We start from the raw sequence: 16062 nt of genomic DNA, 5'->3' as shown, positions 1-16062 counted from the left end.
CATTTTAGACAACTTGCAGAAGAAAAATATCAAGAAAATCAGAGACGAATGCAGGAACTGAGGTCTCGAAATTTTCAGCGACTTAGCATTGATGTCCTACATGTATGTACTATATTTTTCTTTCAAATCCTTTTTTTGCAAATCCATTTAAAGGGATTCTATCATTAGAATCCAGTTTTTGGCTAAACCCACGTTAGATATCCTGGTTTTCGTCCATATGCTAATTAGTTTTCTCGCAGGACTGGGGGCGATCTCCAGTGCTCAAACAGCACTGGGAGTGTCTCCAGTGCGGCAAGAAAACTATCCGGCGCTGCCTTCTTCTTGTTTGCCTCCTCTGCTTCTTCTTCCTTGTTCCATCATATCTTCTTCAAATAGCGCCGACTGCACATGTCCATTCCCATTTTCCTGTGTTTGTAGGGAGAAGCCACAGTAAAATGGCCATGGACATGTGCAGTGGGCACAGTCAGCCATTTTCTTGTGGCCAAACAGGAAGGCAGAGGTGGCGAACAGAAGACGTCAGTACCGGATAGTTTTCTCACAGCACTGGGGATGCCCCCAGTGCTGTTTCAGAGCTGGGGACCGCCCCCAGTGCTGGGAAAAAACTAATTAGCATATGGACGAAAACCGGGATATCTAAGGAACAGCGGTGCGGAGAAGACATCTAAAGGTAGAGGAAAAATATCCTTTCTTAAGGCTATTCCTATGTGGCTTTAGCTAAAAAACGGATTCTAATGATAGAATCCCTTTAAATTTATATTCTCAAAGGTCCCAGAACAAGTCCTTTTCAATCAATTGGTTGTAATAATCATTACTCAAGGCACAAATTGTCTTGTTTCACTTTTTAACTATTGTGTTTGTGGGGGGAGTGTGTTTGGGGGTTTCCCTATGGGTATAATTGAAGCAGAAAGTCCTCAAAGGAAAACTCTGCCAAATTTCTGCCAAAAGCGTTGCGGGAACAGGGAAAATGGCTCAGCCTTGAAATGGTTAAAACTCAAAATGCAAAACGGTTGTTTGTATTTGCAGAAATGTTTTACTTGTCTTCAAATTTAAATCTGGTTATGTTTCCGGAAAACCCCTTTAAATGACATTGTAACAGAAATGCAAATCTGTGTATTGATGCAGATCAGTTACTTATTGCACAATTTATCTTCACCAACATCAGATGGTATTGTATCTTCATCCATCAGACACGTTTAAATAAACCTGACCCAGGTCTCTAGGCAGCATGACACAAAGGCAACATGCAAATTGTTTTATAGATTCTTTCCTTTTGTGCAGCAGTAGGAATATTCCTAACAAATCTGTCATTCTTCTAGCCCTGACCTTTCAGTAAATGAATCCATTGGGTGCATATTGAGGTTTGCTAATGCATTGTGTCAGCATTGGGCTTCTAGTTCTTTAGAGCCCATCATACTGCAGGATATAATATATATTTTATAGTAGAAGGAACTACATTAAATGAATACACTGATGTCTTATTAAAGATATGGATTATTATAATGGATTAGTTAGTATATTGGTTCCTAGGGAAATTTACCAACCTTACATGCAAATATGTAATGATTTAAAAAGAAGAATTAATTCCATATTCTTATGCTTAATAAAACCAATACTAACAGCAACATGCTATTATCATTGTTCTCAATAGATTCTTTAAAAGCACAATTTTTTTCATTTACAAATGGTGATAGTAAATGACAAAATATTAATAATAAAAATATCTAATTATACCTATTACTCTCTAAGCAGTACTATGTCTAAAATATATGCTTATATTTGACATCACTTTCCAGTTTGAGTCTAAGGCTGTATTCACTCTGAGTAACGCTGGCGTTTTTTGTGCTTATTTTTGCACTTAACGCCGCGTAGTGCCGTGTTAACGCGGCGTGTACGCCGCATTAACGCCGCGCTATTCGTTAACGCGACGCTATGTGCAAAAATAAGCACAAAAAACGCCAGCGTTACTCAGTGTGAATACAGCCTAAGACAGGAGGAAACGCATCACATTTTTTCTATTATACCTATATGGAAAATGCCAGCGTTTCCATAGGTATAGTTGACATGCCCTTATTTGCATTTCTGCTGCAGATGTTTTCTGCATCTACTTTACAGGTAATGTAAAATGCAGCAATTTTTTGCGCAGTTTTTTTCCCCCGTCATGACCAAACATGGGGCCCTAGCCTATAGGGTTTTTCCCATCTTCCTGTCTCAGCAGATTTGTCTGCTGTCTCACCTTCTCAGGGGAAACCACAATTCGACCAATTGGAGTCACCAAGTCCACAATGACACCCCAGGAAATGATGCCAACACCTCTGGAATGCAACTGGGACAGCAGAGGAAGCATGTCTGGGGGGCATCTAACACGCCCAAGTCACAGTTTTACCCTACTGTCACAGCCTATCAACTAGACACTCCAAACTCATTATAACCTCTAAGAAAAGTGGAGAAATACTTGGAAACCTTCTTTCCTCTACATTAGTATGGACAGAAAGACAAATTTTAAGCTAAAGAAACATTAGCAAGCACCCCTTTAAATCATGTTCCCCATGACAACCACAGATGGAATAGGCAAGGGGGAAATCAAACAGCACCCACCCTTATCTGTCATTGTGTGTGTGTGTGTGTGTGTGTGTGTGTGTGTGTGTGTGTGTGTGTGTGTGTGATGTGGTGAGACCTCCAAAAATTACTTTTGTGGCCCTTGAGGTGAGCCCTTCCAAATTAAGCTGAGTATATACTGAGCTTAAAACATGTATATAACAGGAGATGGGAAAGGTATATTGGGGGAAAAGGTGGTATATAATTGGAGCCCTAACAAGGGCTTCTGTGGAAAATAATTTGCAAATAAAATAAATAAAGCTAATTACTAGCTAACCCTGGCAGAATGTCTATCCCTGTCTAATTCACAGTCGCATCTGAACCGAATATGACACTCACTATTCTTATAGAGTGGAGGTCACCTGATTTAGCTAGCCAATGACTGTATACGTTTTTTTCATATCCTACGTTTTTCTGCTTCCTGTCCCACCTCCCCTGCATAGTTATTGGTGTAAACAAAAGCGCTGGGGAAGGTGGGAGGGGAATCAAATTTTGACTGTGTTTACCACGTGGTATTTGTTTGAGTATGAATATTTTGAATACCGTAATATTTGATCGAATGCCTACTCGATCGAATGGTATTCGCTCATCTCTAATATACACCAATCTACCATAACTTTAAACTCACCTACTTAATATTGTGTAGGACCCTTGTGCTGCAGCAACGTCTCTGACCTATTAAGACATGGAATCCAAAAGACCTGTAAAGATTGCCACCATTTTGTATAAGTCGTGAGGTGGGGCTCCATGGCTCCAGCACATCCCATAAGCAGACTGAAACCTGAAAACGTTGTTGGCCAAGTCAATACCTTGAACTCGTCATATTCCTAATATCATTCCTGAACAATTTTTTGTGTGTGGATGCATTATTCTACCTAAAAAAGGACACTGCCTTAGAAAGTAGCCTTATCATGATGTGGTGTACATGGTCTGCAACAGTGTTTGCTGGGTTTGCTGGTGAGGTGGTACTTGTAAGGGAAACATGTACAGGACCCAAAGACTTCCAGCATCATATCGCCCAGAGCATCACACTGCCTCTGCTGACTTCTTTTATTACTAAAAGGAAGGTATTTTGTTTTGTTTTTTTACCCAGGTTAGTGATTCAGGAATTATTGGACAGGGTCACATTCTTTCATTGGTCCATGATTGCCTCTGTAGACATTTTTGTCAAGAGTCAACTTGGGCCCTCTGACCGGGCTACACAATCCAAGATGCAGAAAACTGCATTGTACTGTGTGTTTTTGCCTTTTTTCTATAGTCATTCACTTTTTCAGTTACTGCCTAATATACACTCACCGGCCACTTTATTAGGTACACCATGCTAGTAACGGGTTGGACCCCCTTTTGCCTTCAGAACTGCCTCAATTCTTCGTGGCATAAATTCAACAAGGTGCTGGAAGCATTCCTCAGAGACTTTGGTCCATATTGACATGATGGCATCACACAGTTGCCGCAGATTTGTCGGCTGCACATCCATGATGCGAATCTCCCGTTCCACCACATCCCAAAGATGCTCTATTGGATTGAGATCTGGTGACTGTGGAGGCCATTGGAGTACAGTGAACTCATTGTCATGTTCAAGAAACCAGTCTGAGATGATTCCAGCTTTATGACATGGCGCATTATCCTGCTGAAAGTAGCCATCAGATGTTGGGTACATTGTGGTCATAAAGGGATGGACATGGTCAGCAACAATACTCAGGTAGGCTTTGGCGTTGCAACGATGCTCAATTGGTACCAAGGGGCCCAAAGAGTGCCAAGAAAATATTCCCCACACCATGACACCACCACCACCAGCCTGAACCGTTGATACAAGGCAGGATGGATCCATGCTTTCATGTTGTTGACGCCAAATTCTGACCCTACCATCCGAATGTCGCAGCAGAAATCGAGACTCATCAGACCAGGCAACGTTTTTCCAATCTTCAATTGTCCAATTTCGATGAGCTTGTGTAAATTGTAGCCTCAGTTTCCTGTTCTTAGCTGAAAGGAGTGGCACCCGGTGTGGTCTTCTGCTGCTGTAGCCCATCTGCCTCAAAGTTCGACGTACTGTGCGTTCAGAGATGCTCTTCTGGCTACCTTGGTTGTAACGGGTGGCTATTTGAGTCACTGTTGCCTTTCTATCAGCTCGAACCAGTCTGGCCATTCTCCTCTGACCTCTGGCATCAACAACGCATTTCCGCCCACAGAACTGCCGCTCACTGGATGTTTTTTCTTTTTTGGACCATTCTCTGTAAACCCTAGAGATGGTTGTGCGTGAAAATCCCAGTAGATCAGCAGTTTCTGAAATACTCAGACCAGCCCTTCTGGCACCAACAACCATGCCACGTTCAAAGGCACTCAAATCACCTTTCTTCCCCATACTGATGCTCGGTTTGAACTGCAGGAGATTGTCTTGACCATGTCTACATGCCTAAATGCACTGAGTTGCCGCCATGTGATTGGCTGATTAGAAATTAAGTGTTAACGAGCAGTTGGACAGGTGTACCTAATAAAGTGGCCGGTAAGTGTATTCTACTCCTTGGTAGGTGCTGATCAAGTGAGTAATACATGTAAATGACTTGCCAGTGGTTTTAATGTTGTGGCTGATCAGTGGAAAACCATTGCAATACTGCATTTGTAATTCTGCAGGTAGTTACATGACACAAGCTTATTCACAGACTACCCTCAGAAGCCTGGCCACCTCTAATGGAATTAAAGTGATCCTATTTTTCAAACCCTTTTTTTTCTAACTAACACGTCGGAATAGCCTTAAGAAAGGCTGTTCCTCTCCTACCTTTCGTTGTCTTCTCTGCGCCACCGTTCGCTTGAAATTCCGGTTTTTCTCGATATGTAAATGAGTTCTTTCGCAGCACTGGGGGCATCCCCAACGCTGCCAGAGAACTCTCCAGCGCCACCTCCATCTTCTTCTGGAACGAGGTCTTCACCATGTCTTCTTCCGGTGGTGTCTTCTAATTTCTAGGCCTCGGGCCTAAGGCAAAGCCGACTTCGCATGCTCGCGGCCACAAGAAAAATGGCCGCTTGTAAAGTATTGTAAGCGGCCATTTTCTCGTGGCTGATGGGCATGCGCAGTCATCTTTCCCTAAGCCTGAGGCCTAGAAGTTAGAAGACAGCGCCAGAAGAAGACGCGGTGAAGACCTTGTCGCAGAAGAAGATGGAGGCGGCGCTGGAGAGCTCTCTGGCAGCATTGTGGACGCCCCCAGTGCTGTGAAAGAACTCATTTACATACCGGAAACGGAATTTCAAGCGAATGGCTGCGTGTAGAAGACAACAAAAAGTAGGAGAAGAATAGCCTTTCTTAAAGCTATTCTGACGTGTTAGTTAGAAAAAAAGGGTTTGAAAGATAGGATCCCTTTGAAAGATTTTGCCCACAAATGCCATGGATTAAGTTACAGATCTAAAATCTTCAATGTTGTGAAATCACTTCCGGACTTTAATGTAAGTTGTGGATTACAGTATAGGAAACTGTTATAAAACAATGTAGTTATTTTCTATATTACAGCATTTTCTTTAATAGAAACTGTAACATGTTAAAAGTGACTTACATTGGTTTTCCTCATCAGATACATTTATGGCAAAGTAATTGGATATGCCAGAATTATCTGACCTGAGGAATCTAACACCACGGCCTCCAGCACTCACGAAAATGTAATGGCAGTAGCAGTTTTCTAATTGTGTGGTTTATGTATATTAAAATATTTATTAATTTTTTTCATCACTTCAGGAAGACGATGAACCTCCAAAAAACCTTATACAATCAGAACCCGTCAGTGCAAGAAAATACAACTCTCATAGTCACTATAGTGACTCTCTTACAATACCAGATAGGCTTTGTGAATCAGAACCTTCATATCGTGGTAAGTGATCTATGTTTTCTGAGTAATGTATATGGTTAACGGATTCAACTTTCTAATAAGGTCCGTGTCCTGCAGGTGCTTTGGATTGTGGGACTTGGGGCTTGAATATTGACAAGTGATATGCTTATATAAAACACTATCTTCTATAGAGAACTTTCACTGGTATGCAATGCTATCTCCAGACAGTCAACAAATAATGCATATGTTAAGTGTTTTATTGTGCTAAGAAGGAGAAACTTTTCCGAAATACAAAGAAATCGCTATTTAAGACGCACATGACTTAATTGCATTTCTGGTTCAGACTAAATTCATTCCTGCTTTATAACAGCTGCTACTTTCGACGCTTCTGAATATAATGTTATGAAGCAGACTGATTTGAAGCTTACACAATGTGTCATTTATTGCCTCTAGAGATTGGGTTGCCGAAAAGATTTTCATGAAAAGACCTTGAATATTATAAAATTAACTTTTATAACTGCAATAAAGTAATATGCAGAGTCGCAGAGAGAAATGAAAAATGACTTTATGTCTCTATTGGCTAATAATGCTTTTTATTAAAAAAAAAAAAAGTTAAGAAGTAAAAACTAAGTTTATGGAATGACGACAAGTTATTATATTTATAAGTAATTGTATTCTAATTGGCAAAGCCTTGGAAGTGAGAAGCCATTGTAGATCTAGTATGCAGTATATTATAATGCCATTGCGGCAGAAGGCTGAACTCAGCTCCTGCTAAATCTGCTTGTTTATGGGTATAGATTCAATTTACTTATGAATTCTCAGCATTTCTTAAGAGAGGACGCTCAATAAAAGTTTTATCTTGTCTTACTCATAAGACCAATATCAAGACGCTGTAATCGTGGCTGATACTCTTTAGGCAAACTATACCTGAAGCACATTAAATATTAAATCTACCAGAGGAGAGAACAGAACAATCTGATTTCCTATAAACATCTAAATTCTTGACTAAATTGACACAGCAGTCTGGGGATAAAAGAAAAAAAGTGAATAACAGGAACAATACTAGAAGTATAAGAAATAAACTGCAGGTGCTTTGGATTGTGGGTCTTGGGGCTTGAATATTGACAAGTGATATGCTTATATAAGCCTTATTGGAACAACTGTGTGCTCATTACATTTCTATCACTTGGTTTTAACCGGTTAAGGACCAGGCCCAAAAGTATGTTAAAGACCAGGCCTCTTTTTTCAAAACTGACATGTGTCACTTTAAATGGCAATAACTTTGAGACGCTTTAACTTACACAAATGAATTTGAGATTGTTTTCTCGTAACACATTATACTTCATGTTAGTGGTAAACACTAATCAATATTTTTGCATTTATTTATAAAAAAGCTAGGAAATTTGATGGAAATTTGAAAAAAATTGCAATTTTCAAAATGTGAAATTCTCTGCTTTTCAGGCAGATAGTCATACCATCCAAATACATGAATAAATATTATCTCCCATATCTCTGCTTTATATCGGCATCATCTTTTGATTGTCTTTTAATTTATTTTGGACGTCACAAGGCTTACAAGTGTAACAGCGATTTTCCAGATTTACAAGAAAATTCTCCAAACCAATTTTTTAGGGACCACTTCAGTTCTGAAAGTAATTATAAAGGCCTGTATAATAGAAACCCCCATAAATTACCCCATTTTCAAAACTGCACCCCTCAAATTATTCAAAACAGCATTTGGGATGTTTGTTAACCCTTTAAGTATTTCATAAGAATAAAAATAATATGGCAGTGAAATTTAGACATTTCATTTTTTTTCACTAATACATTCATTTAGACCCATAATTAACACATTCACAAAGGGTTGAAGGAGAAAATGCATCTGACAGTTTATTGTGCAATTTCTCCCGTGCACAGAAATACCCCACATGTGGGTGTAAACTGATTTTTGGGCACACGGCAGTGCATGGAAGGGAAGGAGCGACACTGGGTGTTTGAACAGCAGATTTTGCTGGAATAATTTTCAGCGCCATGCCTTATTTGCAGAGACCCTAGAGTACCAAAACAATGGAAACCCCCCAAAAGTGACCCCATTTTAGAATCCACACCCCTCACAGAATTCATCAAGGGGTATAGTCAGCATTTAGACCCTACAGTTGTTTGACAGATTTTACTAACATTGGGATGTGTAAATGAAAAATTACTAAAATGTCACTTTATCTCCAAAGTTTTCATTTTCACAAGGGGTTAAAGGAGTAAAAGCCCCCCACAGTTTGTTAAACAATTTCTCCTGAACACGGCAATACCCCATATGTGGCTATATTCTGCTGTATGGGAACATGGCGGGGCTCAGAATGGAAGGAGCGCTATTTGGCTTTTGGATGGCAGATTTTGCTGGAATAATTTTAGGTGCCATGTCGCATTAGCAGAGCCCCTAGAGAACCAATACAGTGGAAACCCCCTAAAAGTGACCCCATTTGGGAAACTACACCCCCCACAGAACATATTAAAGGGTAGAGTGAGCATTTTGACCCTACAGCTGTTTCACAGATTTTATTAACATTGGGCCATGAAAATGAAAAATTACTTTTTTTCCAACAAACTGTCAATTTAGCCCCAAATTTTTAATTTTCACAAGAGGATAAAGGAGAAAAAGCTCCCTAAAGTTCGTTACACAAATTCTGCTGAACACAGAAATGCCCCATATGTAGTCATAATCTGCTGTATGGGAACATGGCGGGGCTCAGAATGGAAAGAGGGCTATTTGGCTTTTGGAGGGCAGATTTTGCTGGAATATTTTTCAGGTCCCATGTCGCATTTGCAGAGCCCCTAAAGTACCAATACAGTGGAAACCCCCTATAAGTGACCCCATTTTGGAAACTACACCCCTCATAGAATTTGTCTAGGGGTAGAGTGAGTATTTTGGCCTCACAGGTGTTTCACAGATTTTATTAACATTGGGACGTGAAAATGAAAAATTACTTTTTTTCCCAATGAATCGTCCATTTAGCGCCATAGTTTTAATTTTGCAAATAGTTTAAGAATTAAAAGCCCCCCACAGTTTGTTACACAATTTCTTCTGAACACGGCAATACCCCATATGTGGCCAAAATCTGCTGTATGGGTACATGGTGGGGCTCAGAATGGAAAGAGCGCTATTTGGATTTTGGAGGGCAGATGTTGCTGGAATAGTTTTCAGGGGCCATGTCGCATTTGCAGAGCCCCTAAAGTATCAATACAATGGAAACCCCTCAAAAGTGACCCCATTTTAGAAACTACACCTGTCAAGGAATGTATCAAGGGGTATTATCATTTTGAGCCTAAAATGCTTCCCAAAAATTAATGTACAAAATGAAAATTGAAATTTTTAAAAATATGCCATTTCGGTGCCCAATACGTTGCACCCACTTTGTGTTGTCAGAGACCTGCACTCCTAAAACTATTAAGTGGGCCATCCCGGGGGTCAAAAAATTATATATGTGGGTGTAAACTGCTGCTTGGGCACACAGCAGGGCTCAGAAGGGAAGGACCACTGTGCGTTTTAGCTTTTGGGGTACAGATTTAGAGGGACCCTCTGGGCGCCATGATGTTTTTGCAGAGCCCTGGAGGTTCCAGTAAACTGGAATTCACCAAGAAGTGACCCCATTTTGTAGGGGCAATTTTAGGGTCTCTGCAAATGTGACATGGTGTCCAAAAACGAAGAATCTAAATCTGCACTCCAAAAGCACATATTGCTCCTTCACATCTGGGTACCCAAATAGCAGTGTATGCCCACATGTATGACACTGGTGTACCCCGGATAACATACTTAATGCCATATGTGGGTAGAAATGGCTGTTTGGGCACAGCCGGGGACAGAAGGGAAGGAGCGCTATTTTGGTTTTTGGAGCACAGTTTGGTTTTTGGACGTCATGCCACTTTTGCAAAGCCCCTGAATTGCCAATAAAGTGGAATCCGCAGACATGTCACCCTATTTTGGACACTACCCCACTGATGGGATTTATCAAGTGGTGTAGCGAGAATTTTTAACCCTTGAGTGTTGCATTTATTTAGTTTCCAGAAATGAAATCGCAACTGATAGAGAAGTTAAAAATGAAAATTTTACAGATTTGCCATTTTAGTGTGCAACATGTTGTGCCCGACTTATGTCAGCAGAGACACTCCAAAAACTGTTAAACGGGTATCCCAGGCACAACAGCTTTTAGAGCGTTCATCTCTGATACAAGGTGGGCACAACATATTACGCACTGAAAGGACGTATTCCTGGAAAAATGGTCATTTTCACCTCTCACAATCCACTACAGTTATAGTTATATATATATATAAAGTTATAGCAACACTTGGGGGTTAAAAATGCTGTCTGTACCCCTGGATAAATCCTTCAGGGGTGTAGTTTCCAAAATAAGGTAATTTATCAGGGGATTCCAAATTACTGGCGTTTCAGCTCTACAAATGTGTCATGGCATCCAAAAACCAAACCGTCTGTGCTCCAAAAACCAAATGACCCTTCTTCCCTTCTGTGTCCGGCTGTGCCCTAATATCAGTTTATACCCACATATGACATTACGTGCATTATCCTGGGTACACCAGTGTCATACATGTGTCATACATGTGTCATAAACTGCAGTTTGGACGTACAGCAGGGCGCAGAAGGAACGGAGCGCTATGCGGCTTTTGGAGTACAGATTCAGATGTTTGGTATCTGGACGCCATGTCATGTTTGTAGAGCCTGTAAGGTACCAGAAAAGTGGATTCCATGGGGTACCAGGAGTGACCCCATTTTGAAAACTGCACCCCTCAAAGAATTTATCAGGGGGTGTAGTGAGTATTAGTATCCCGGACGTGACTGCACAGCGGATGGCGAAGAGGGAATATATAAGAGGTGCGGAGGACATTGCAGACACCAAATTCCCTACTATGTCCCCGTAGCTCCTATGATTGGGGGAGTCACTCTGGGGGTCACTTTAGGGGTCACTTCTGGTGTCTGTTCCCTCATAAGCTGTAAATCTGGGGTGTCCCCTGATATCCGCTCACACAGCTTATATATTCCCTACATGACGCACCCAGTTGTGTTTTAATAATTTGGCGATTTTTGAGGGTTTTTGTCTTCACATTGTGAGATGCTATATTTTCTTTATTTTTCTGGTGACGCGCCCATATAAGGGCTTATTCTTTGCGGGATGAGATGCATTTCGTAATGACACCATTTTTGGGTGTCTACATCTTATTGAATACATTTTATTAACCCTTTTTTGCTGGATTTAAAAAAAAAAAATCAATCCTGGCATTGAGTTTTACTTTTTTAATTTTACACCATGCAGCGTACAGTATAAGTAACATGTTCCCTTTATTCTGCAGGTCGGTACGGTTACGGCGATACCTCATTTATAGTATTTTTTTATGTGTTACTAGTTCTGCAGAGGAAAAACACATTTGGGGACATAAATCAATGTTTTTTGCATCGCATCTTCTAAGAGGCGTAACATTTTTATTTTTCGGTTGACAGAGTTGGTTGAGGGCTTGTTTTTTGCGGGACAACCTGCGCTTTTTATTGGTACTGTTGTCGGATGCATATGACTTTTTGATCACTTTTTATAGCATATTTTGTATGGTGAGATGGCGAAAAATCATTACTTCCAGCGAGTTTTTTCCGTTTTTTTTTTCCGGCGTTCGCCGTGTACATTAAATATTATTTCAGTTTTATTGTACAGATTGTTACGGACGCGACAATACCAAATATGCATTGTTTTTATTACTTTTTAGTTCTTTTTTTATATAATTCATTTTCTATTGAGAAAAAGGGATTTTTGGGCTTTATAACTTTATTAATTTTTTTCATACACTTCATTTTATTTTTTTTTTACATTTTTTTTTACTTTTTCATGTGTCCATTTAGGACACTTCAATCAGCAATACTTTGCTGATATAGAATGCCATGTGAGACACAGCATGCAGGTGTCCCACATGGCATTCCGTAGCAGGATGTCAGGATGTGTAGACGCACAGCCTGACATCAGAAGGTCCTGGCAGGATCACCAGGTATGTGGGGGCTCCGGGCAGTCTGGGGTCACTGGCCAGACCCCAGACTACCTTTTACTGCTATCGGCACCCTCCGATCTCGCCGCGGGGGGTGCCGATCAGATTCAATTGTCGGCGGATGCCTTTCGATCGCGCCGTGATGTTTCACGGCGCGATCGAAAGGGTTAAAACGTCCAGTCGGACTCAGTTCCGACTGGACGTTATTGAGGAAGGGGTTAGGTGTTAGTAACACCTAACCCCCGTCCTCCCCGCACCCATCCCCCCGCGAAATAGGTACCTAAAGACAGGACGTATTTTTACAATAGTCCGGTCTTTAGGTACCTGGACCGCAGGCTGTAAATTTACGTACGGCGGTCCTTAACCGGTTAAAGAGGACATGTCTGATTTTATTTTACTAAATAATGATAATCATCATGAACTAACAATTCTAGATAATAATTCTCTGTTCTTGAACTCATTTGCGCGGTTCCTCTTAGAGATGTATACATAAATGTACCACTAGATATCACAAAATAACTAAATACCGTATATACTCGAGTATAAGCCGAGTTTTTCAGCACAGTTTTTGTGCTGAAAAAGCCCCCCTCGGCTTATACTCGAGTCGAGCACAAAAAAATGTCCAACCGCAGTGGAGTGTATAGAATCTCCCATAAAATAGTGGGGGAAAAAAAGCTTTAAGAAAATAAGAAGAAAATAAAATAAATAAAAGTTCTAAATCACTCCTTTCCCTAGAATACATATAAAAGTAGAAAATGACTTTGAAACACATACACATTAGGTATCCCTGTGTCTGAAAGTGCCCGGTCTACTGAATATAGGGGATCTGCAGTGCTCCTGTTCCGTCGGGAAGGTGTTAATAGGAGCACTGCAGATACCCTATATTCAGCCATGCTGAATTCCAAGTGGGGGAATAAAAATCCCAGTCCTCAAGCTCAGGGAAGGGGCAGACAGACAACCAAAACATCCCCTCCCCTTCCCCAGCACCCAGCAACTACTTCACCCAAAAACTCCCACCATTTTAATTTTTGAAATTTTCCAGTAGCTGCTGCATTTCCCCCCTAGGCTTATACTCGAGTCAATAAGTTTTCCCAGTTTTTTGTGGTAAAATTAGGGGCCTCGGCTTATATTCGGGTGGGCTTATACTTGAGTATATACAGTAAATCACTAAAATAACAGTGAAATAAAATAGCAAACATATAAGCAAGAAAAGTCCGATAGAACATCATAAGTTGTGACCCCGATACAGAAAAAGCGAGATCTGAGTATAACCAGGAAAAGCTGTGAGATGTAGCTAGCATTATATAGAATGTCCTTACATTCATTGTAAGTCATTAGAAGCTACAGACTCATCTCTGTACAGTGTATAGGCAGGAAAAGCTATGTAGAAAGTTTAGGGGCTGTGAAGAGAGACCTACCCCTCCCCACTCCACTCACTCTGTTTCCCTCATGGGAAGAATATGCAAATCTGTCTCCCAAGATGTAAACAGGGAGACAGTGCCTCTGTTATGCTGCCCTCTATAGCAAGCAACCCTTGCATAACAGAGGCACTGTCTCCCTGTTTACATCTTGGGAGACAGATTTGCATATTCTTCCCATGTTCCTTTGCAGTGGAGCAACTATGGCTATAAGTCTCCACACACCTGAGAAGGTGGTCTCTCCCTAAGGATAGACGTTATCCCCACAATTTGTTTCCCTCTTGAGCCTTCTAGTTTCTTAAGCTGGACCTCCCCTATTGAACAGCAAATTATCAAGAATGAAGACATGTAATGGCAGGCAACTTTAAGGATAAAGCCATATGTTGCAGAAATGCTGCTTTTTTGTTGCACATTTTGTTGCGTTTTTCTGAGCCAGTGCTAGTAGTGGCTAGTGAAGGAATGGGAAATGTATAGGAAGCACTTATTCTTCTCTGTTCCGTTAAAGTCACTCCTGGCTTTGGTTCAGAACAAGTGTAGCAATAGCTGCAACAGCAAAAAAACTGATTTTCCACAACATGGGGCCTTAGCCATAGTTTAGTTTTTTGTATAGGTATAATAGGGGCAAATAAAAAATCTGTGAAATCACAATGAAAAATGCTGTGGTAAAAACATGATGCCTTTCCACGGCATTTTTTTGTTTTTTTGCTTTGCTATGCGGGGCCTTAGTCTAAAGAAAGTATTGAGACAGCATTTTGTATATAAAGTGCATGATATTTTGGTACAGAATCACATACACTATGAAATAAGACTGTTATCTGAAAAGCTAGTGATCTTTTCAAGTTTGCGGCAACTGTAAATTTAATACATTCCCAAGTTATCGTGTTTGGCAAACATGTTGAACTTACCTTTGTGTCTCCCAAAGACAGATTTTTTTGTGGATAAAATTTATTATTTAGTAATATGTAAATGAGGCTGGAAGTGCAACGTGGCGCTGCAAGTCTTTGGTTTCTCAGCATTACCTCCTCCCGGCGTCAGTCTAAAACCATCCATCTAGCCCAGGGGGTCAGACCTTTACCCCTTTCCCTGAGTCACCTCTCTGCATATGAGGCTAGGAGAGGGGTGATAGAGAGAGAGCAGGAATATCCAAACTCAGGCCAGTGTAGAGCGGAATTATTGCTGGGGAGACAGACCATCATGGCACTGAAGAGACATCCCATTGCACTTCCATCCTCCTTTGTATATTAATAGAAAGCAAATTTTGTCCATAATGAACACGCCCTTAGGGAATCAAAGGTATGTTTGACACAACCCTACACGGCAGATTGGGGATTGCTGACGACTAGAGATGAGCGAGTAGTACTCGATCGAGTAGGTATTCGATAGAATACTACGGTATTCGAAATACTCGTACTCGATCGAGTACCACTCGCTATTCGAATGTAAAAGTTCGATGCAGAACCAGCATTGATTGGCCGAATGCTATACAGTCGGCCAATCAACGCTGGATCTTCTCCTACCTTTAGAAGTCTTCTCCGTGCAGCTTCCCCGCGGCGTCTTCCAGCTTTTCATTCACTCTGACAGGCATCGGGCCTGGGCAGAGCCGACTGCGCATGTCCGCTTGTAGTGCGGGCATGCGCAGTCGGCTCTGCCCAGGCCCGATGCCTGGCAGAGTGACTGAAGAGCCGGAAGACGCCGCGGGAACGTTGCAAGGAGAAGACTACTCGTTGGATCCAGCCCGACCCTCACTTGTGGACTTGGTAAGTATAATTTGATCGAATGTTGCCTACCCCTGAAACGAGCATTTTCCCCCCATAGACTATAATAGGGTTCGATATTCGATTCGAGTAGTCGAATATTGAGGGGTTACTCGAAACGAATATCGAACCTCGAACATTTTACTGTTCGCTCATCTCTATTGACGACAGATTCCCTTTAAATTGTAAAAAAAATATATATTGAATTGAAATGGAAACAAATATATACAGCATGTGTACAAAACACTGTTCTTACTAAAGAATTTAGAACCATAACAAAGCCTGTTGGTTATGAAATATCGCGCAGTTGCCGTCTATATTTTAATGGTCTCTCTGTGTGAAAAGAAATCAGATCCTTGAGAAAAGTATATACGGTATTAACTTTATTACTGCAGAGCATCAGGGGGTAGCAGGTAAACTGCTTGTTCTGAAAGGGTTCGTAAT

General features: G+C 41.0%; 1 protein-coding gene across 1 annotated transcript in view; it reads left to right on the top strand.

Annotated features, from left to right (window-relative positions):
- NEK11 (NIMA related kinase 11) overlaps window positions 1–16062 on the top strand; it is a 171500-nt gene that overhangs the window by 98770 nt on the left and 56668 nt on the right. The window contains exons 11-12 of the mRNA XM_075271296.1: window positions 9–102; window positions 6320–6452. Coding sequence (XP_075127397.1) covers window positions 9–102; window positions 6320–6452 — 227 coding nt within the window. The remainder of the gene's footprint in view (window positions 1–8; window positions 103–6319; window positions 6453–16062) is intronic.

This window comes from Leptodactylus fuscus, chromosome 4 (genome assembly GCF_031893055.1).
Source record: "Leptodactylus fuscus isolate aLepFus1 chromosome 4, aLepFus1.hap2, whole genome shotgun sequence".
NCBI classification, from domain to species: domain Eukaryota; kingdom Metazoa; phylum Chordata; class Amphibia; order Anura; family Leptodactylidae; genus Leptodactylus; species Leptodactylus fuscus.
Note: the sequence above shows the minus strand (reverse complement) of the source record. Positions and strands in the feature narration are given on the sequence as shown.